Source organism: Meriones unguiculatus, chromosome 3, assembly GCF_030254825.1.
Source record: "Meriones unguiculatus strain TT.TT164.6M chromosome 3, Bangor_MerUng_6.1, whole genome shotgun sequence".
NCBI classification, from domain to species: domain Eukaryota; kingdom Metazoa; phylum Chordata; class Mammalia; order Rodentia; family Muridae; genus Meriones; species Meriones unguiculatus.
This window is the reverse complement of record NC_083351.1, coordinates 167,184,550-167,191,004: the sequence shown is the minus strand read 5'-3', so window position 1 is coordinate 167,191,004 and position 6,455 is coordinate 167,184,550. Positions and strand designations below refer to the sequence as shown.

General features: G+C 44.9%; 1 protein-coding gene across 1 annotated transcript; it reads right to left on the bottom strand.

Moving 5' to 3' along the window:
• Positions 1 to 3,122: 3,122 nt before the first annotated feature.
• LOC110543995 (PRAME family member 20-like) lies at positions 3,123 to 5,799 on the bottom strand. The gene is made up of 3 exons (XM_060378844.1): positions 5,513 to 5,799; positions 4,447 to 5,058; positions 3,123 to 3,699 (listed from the first exon to the last, which is right to left on the bottom strand). Exons 1-3 carry the CDS (start codon positions 5,797 to 5,799, stop codon positions 3,123 to 3,125), a joined length of 1,476 nt encoding a protein of 491 aa, XP_060234827.1.
• Positions 5,800 to 6,455: the final 656 nt, after the last annotated feature.

Genomic DNA, 6,455 nt, shown 5'->3' with positions numbered 1-6,455 from the left:
CCACTGGGGCTTTCTCAGACAATTGGAAATACTGCTTCCTCAAGATACAGCTATACTACTCTTAGACATATATCAAAAAAATTGCTCAAGTATACAACAAAGACATTGAGCTTTATTCGTAATAGCCAGGATCTGGAAACAACCCAGATGCCCCTCAATTGAAGAATGGATATAGTAATTGTGGTACATTTACACAATGGAATACTACCCAGCAATTAAAAACAAGGAAATCAAGAAATTTGCAGGCATATGGTGGGAACTAGAAAAGATCATCCTGAGTGAGCTATCCCAGTAGCAGAAAGACACACATGGTATATACTCACTTATAAGTGGATAATAGGCATATAATATAGGATAATCATACTGAAATCTGTACACCTAAAGAAGCTAAGGAAGGAGGACCCTGTGTAAGATGCTCAATCCTTATTCAGAAAGGCAAATGGGATAGACATTGGAAGAAGGTGGAAATAAGGAAGGAGACAGGAACTTACCAGAGAGGGCCTCTGAAAGACTCTACCCAGCAGGGTATTCAAGAGATGCTGGGACTTATAGCCAAACACTGGGCAGAGTTCAGAGAATCTTATGAAGGAAGTGAGATATAGAAAGACCTGGAAGGGTCTGGAGCTCACAAGAACAACAGAACCAAAAAATCTGGGCTCAGGGGTCTTTTCTGAGACTAATATTCCAAACAAGGACCATTCATTGGGATAACCTAGAACCTCTGCACAGCTGTTGCCCGTGGCAGCTCATTCTCCAAATGGGTACCCTAGTAAGGGAAATAGGGGCTGTCTCTGACATAAACTCAGTGGCTGACTGTGTGATCACCTCTCCCCTAGGGCAGTGTACTGCCTTACCAGGCCACAGAGGAAGACTAGGAAAGACAATCTTGAGGAGACCTGATAGGCTAAGGTCAGATGGAAGGGGAGAATGTCCTCCCTTATCATTGGACTGGAAAAGGAACATGGGAGGAGATGAGGGAAAGAGAGCAGGCAGGATTGGGAGGGATGATGATGGCGGTACAGCTGGGATACGAACTGCATAAACTGTAATAAATAAAAAACTATATTAAAAAAAAACTAAGCAAAAAGGAAGACCCTGGGAAAGATGATCAGTCCTCATTTAGAAAGGCAAATGGGACTGACACAGGAAGAGGGAGAAAAAAGGGAACAGGAGAGGATTCTACCACAGAGGGCCTACCACAGAAGGCCTCTAAAAGACACTACCCAGCAGGGTATTAAAGGGATGCTGAGACTCATAGCCAAATTTTGGGCAGAGTGAAGGGAACCTTATGAAAGAAGTGGGAGCTAGAAAGACCTGGAGGGGACTGGTGCTCCACAAGAAGAACAATTGAACCAAAAACTCTGAGCTCACGGGTCTTTTGTGAAAGTCCAACCACAGACCCTTCATGGAGATAATCTTAGAACCCCTGCACATTTTTAGTCCATGGCATTTCAGTCTTCAAATGGGCTTCCTAGTAAGGGGAACAAGGGCTGTCTCTGACATAAACTCAGTACCTGACTACCACCCCCGCAGGGCAGGGGAGCAACTGTACTAGACCACAGAGGAAGAAAATGCTGGCAGTCCTGATGAAACCTAATAGCCTAGGGTCAGATCGACGGGGAGGAGGATGTCCCTATCAGTGGTCGGGGGGGATGGGCAAGAGAGGAGAAGAGGCAGGGAGGGCAGGATTGTGAGAGGACAAGTGGGAGGGCTACAGCTGGGATACAAAGTGAATAAATTGTAATAAATTAAAAAGTAAAATTGAAAAAGGGGAAATATACTTCCTATCATTCTGAGAAACCATCCATTTTTTATTGTTTGACGTTCTTCTATTAATTCTTATGGTTAAATATGATAATAATTTTGAAAGGCACAGCTGACTCTGAAATAATTACAAACACATCATACAGAAACCACCTCAGAGTTCACTACCCACAATTCTTTTTCAACTATAAGGTTTTAATCAATGTCTGTTACCAATAACAACAACAACATAAAAAAAGCTTGTTCTAGGTGTTCAATAAATAATTCAATGGAGAAGAAAACAATTGAGAAATAAATCATTTTATTGATATGTTATTATACAGAAAAAGGGCATATAATGGCAAGGACTAGGGAGATTTTTCTTCTTATATATATATATATACAGATACCACAACTGAAGACATAAAATAAAATTCTTCCATAAATAAAATGTGTTCTGCAGGACAGGGACTTATGTGGCATTGGACACCTTTATATACAGTATGCCTGCTTCACAGAGTTTGGGAGTCCATAGGAATACGGCCCTATTCCTATGAGACATGCGGTATGCAGGATGGATATACTGGTATATGGTGGTAGTCTCACCCAGACAAGATCAAGAGTCCAAGGCTAGCCCAGAGTCCATAAGCCTTTCAATGAAAAAGAAAACAAGGTTTTAAGACTGGAAGGAAAATAACCGTTGAAAAGCCTGCTCACTTTTCCCTGTGTTGTCTTCTCCTTCTCTTCAGTCACCTCTCATGGGTCCATGGTGCCTTGTGGCCTGAGTGTACTAGACATTAATGGTCTGATCCATTAAAGCCCCCTTCATATTCACAGGAGCTGTGTCTATGTTGCTCACTTTAGTGTCAACTTTCAGAGCATATGAAAGAACAACCACACAACACAGTTGTAACTATTGCACAGGCAGGAAAAGGACAAGAATGGAAGAAGTGTCACCAAAACTGTCATTTTATGGATGCCAATTTGGCATGACCTTTGTCTCACCCAGTGTCACCTAGAGACCAGTGTTTTTCTATTCATTGTGTCATGGAACCCTCCAGACCCTGGCAGTGCAAAAAAGACCCCAGAGGGAGAACATCCAGGTTTACAGCTGCAGGACAAAGCCACTGGCAACAGTGTCCTGACAGATGGACACTTAAAGGAAAAACTGTCTTTCTGACTCCACAAGACCCCTGTTCCTACAGTCCCTACATTGTTCTCCATGTCACCTTCAGAATCCTAGATCCAGCTCTCCGATCATTTGGATACTAAAAATTTGAGCAGAGTCTGAAGCCACAACTTCTGAGTTCCCAGCATGAGAGTGAGAGATGTGTCCGAAGCATTCCATTGCTTCAAATGCAGAAGTTAGGTTTCTCTATTTACTGCCGCCTCCTCTGGCAAAGACAAGGTCTGAATCTTCGACCATAGACACAGCGCTCTCCACATCGAGGGCACACATGTGTAGCAAAGAAGATGCGCTTGGGCTGCCTTATGGCCCTGAGTCTATCTATTTGCTCTGCACAGAGTTGGGTAAATCTCTCTGTGGAGACATAACCGAAGTCATCATAGCACTCGAGAGGGGCAGGGTACTGTTCCAAATACATCTTGCTCAAGTTGGCTGTGTGCTTCAAAAGGTTCCTCAGGATAGGCATGGAGAAGTCATTGCAATAGAAACTGACCTTGGCCAGCTGGGAGCACTTGCTGAGGGCATGTATGAGCACAATGAGATGAGAGTCCTTCATCCTACAACACTTCATGTCCAGGGACTGCAAAGTGTCTGCCACCTTCTCTAGGAGGACTCGGAGAGGCATAACATCCAAAGCATTTAAGCCCACACCTTTCATGTCCAGATGTTTCAGCTGAAAGAGCTTTGGACACTCAGAGAAGTAATTCAGGTCTGACTGTGAAATGTTACAGTGTGTGATGGACAGGGTCTCCAATGGGGTCATCAGGCACCTAGGGATAGACCAGTAGGTTACTTTCTGGAAAATGGTGTTGGAGAGTATGGGGTGGCATTTACATAGAGGTAGAAGAAGCCCAGTTTCCCAAGGATTCAAAGGGCATCATTTTAGATGCTTCCTGCAGAAATCTCCTCTCTTAAGACAAACTGACACTTCTTCTCTTGGCCTCAATCTCAAGTAGAAGCCAGTTCAGCTCAAGAGCTCAGGAAGCACACATAAGGAGTTCCAAAACACGCAAGTCCTGGCAGGCTCTAGGGACTCTTCCTGTGTACTCACTGCACTCTGGATCCCATCAATGCCTCTGCACAGTCACACTTGTAGTAATTTAACATCCTCACTATCCCCATTGTCCCAGGCACTCAGCTCCACTTAAGCTCAAAACCTGTCACCCATGGGAAATTTGGGAGAGACTGAGGCTGTTCTCACAGACCAGTGTTCAGAGCTCCCCTCAACACTGTGCTTGTGAGTCCACCAATTCCTCACTGCACTCTCCCCTTCCTGTTCCCTTTCCATTGGATTGGGTGGGCATCATTCCAAGAAGAATTACATCCCTTCATTACCGAATCTGACCTTCGGTTTTATGATTCATTTTAGTGCATTTGACACTATGATTCATTATACATGGAATCAAGACATGCATTCTGTATTCAAGGGGTGCTAAATGCTTGTACTCACTGACTGGCAGGCATCGTGAACTACTAACCCTTAAAACTAAAGAGAAAGGTCTGCTCTGGTAGCTAACCCAGCTCTCCATCCTTGCTTACTGAGGACCCTTTTGATGCGGTTTCTGAGAAAGTAGACCCTCCTGAAGGAGAGGTGCTGGAGACAGTTGAATATGGAGAACTGAGAAATGAACTTGCTGATACACTTGTATTCCATGTCTGTTGTCCTGTTGCCAATCTTGAAGATGTTCTTAGAGACCAGTGCCAGTAAGAGTTTGTGAAGATTTCTCATCTGGCCCAGGCAAGGAGCAAAGTCTGCCAGCATAAACATATTCCACTCTGTGTTCAGTTCAAATTCCCGGATGTGCTCTGGATGAAAAACCTTCAGGACCTCTTTGATAACATGGACAGGCTGAATCCAGATGGTCATTTTCATACAGCAGAACTGGATGGAGCCCTTTCTCCTCTGGGCCCACTGGAAGAAGCATGTTTGTTCTTCATCTACACGTGGCCTGAGGCAAAGGTCAGCTACCACCTTCAGGCACTGCCTCAGTGCATATTTGGGAAGGACCTTCACTACTTGCTGCTCATCTTGGTTCTCTACTGAGCAGTCACCATCCTCTACACCAGCCCATATGCTCCAAAATTCATGGTACTTCTTCCTCAGGTCAAGAAACTGAAGTTTTCCCCTCCTGTGGGTAAAACTTGTCAAGTGTCAGCTACATGGCAAGACCCCACACTGACTCAGCATTTCCTCCACATCACTAAATTTAGCTCTAACTCCTGCTAAGGTGGGTGTTTTTTCAGCAGCCACTTCCCACCCTGCAGAAGCTTTCCTTGACCTGCGTAGGTAGCACTGGTAAGTTTCCTTGCTCTAAGTAACTCAGTTTCCCCTTAGTCCCATTACTAGTGATTGGGGGAGGCCAGGGATAGCTCATTTTCCTGTGTGGCTACATGTGCTCCAAGCTCTGATATAGGCAACAGTCCTTAGCACAAGCAAAGAACAGCTTCCAAAGGCCCTGTATCTCTATCCGATGATCACTCAGGAGACTCTGATACTCTCAAGAAGAAGCCATTCTCCCTGACCCCACAATATCTTCCCTCTTATCCATAGGCTCCATTCCACAGTACTTGCTTATTGCTTACCTGGGGAGAAAATTTCTTCGCAGCCACTTGTCTACTCCTGCTAGAACTGCCTGGAAGGTTTCCAAGTCAGGGGTCTTCATCAATGCCCCCACAAGGAGACAAGGGAAAGGCCAGGCTGCCACCATTGCCTTCACAGTTGTAGTGTGTCTGCTAGTCAAGGCCTCATTGAACAGTTTTGGCAAGAACACCATGGGAAGTTTGTCCAGAGCTGACATGTCCAAGGTCTCATCTCTCAGCAGAGCCTGCCTTGCCAGCTTCAGGAGTGTGGGTGGTGTCTGAGCACTCATCCTGGAAGGTCTTCAGTCAGAAGGATCCTGGGGAGGCATTTAGGGGAGAATACATTCTCAACATCAATTTTGGAAAAACCCTTCACCATCACAGGAACCACTGAAGGTCAGTGTTACTGCTCTGGCAGTGGTAGAGACATCAGTTTAATCCATTGTCCTCAGTAGAGATATCAAAACAACCTCCCTCACTGATATCACCAGGAGCCTCTTACAAGGACACCCAGGGTTAAACATTCCCCAGTGTTCCATCCAACCCCAACCAAAGCCCCAGTCAATCCCATCCCCACTGGGCAGGGGTCCCCAGCAGTCTGAAAGATGGGTACCATCTTTGTGTGCCAACCACACATAGATCATATCACAAGTCCCCAAACACAAAGCTTGGGAAATTTACACACACAACCTACCCATAATTTTTCTAAAACATGGAACCTGTCTGGGAAAAACTGAGATGATCCTGGAAACTATGGTTGGTACTCCATCCTGTATTACTTAAAGTTATGTCAAAAACCTGAATTGAAATCCAATCTGTGTCTTCAGTAGTTTCATCTGAAGACACAGGAATGAACAATCCTGTCACAGAAAGCCATCCAAGGGAACTATTCAACATTGTGGTAAGGATGTAGAAGTGTAGGCCTCCTCAGGGGATGGCTCCTAGT

Excerpts from the sequence above, each read along its gene's own strand:
- LOC110543995 (XM_060378844.1), bottom strand. The coding sequence starts at position 5,799 with ATGAGTGCTCAGACACCACCCACACTCCTGAAGCTGGCAAGGCAGGCT. Across the intron at positions 5,059-5,512 it reads CGAAGAAATTTTCTCCCCAG|GAGGGGAAAACTTCAGTTTC; the intron begins GTAAGCAATAAG and ends TTTTACCCACAG. Across the intron at positions 3,700-4,446 it reads AAGCAAGGATGGAGAGCTGG|GTGCCTGATGACCCCATTGG; the intron begins GTTAGCTACCAG and ends GTCTATCCCTAG.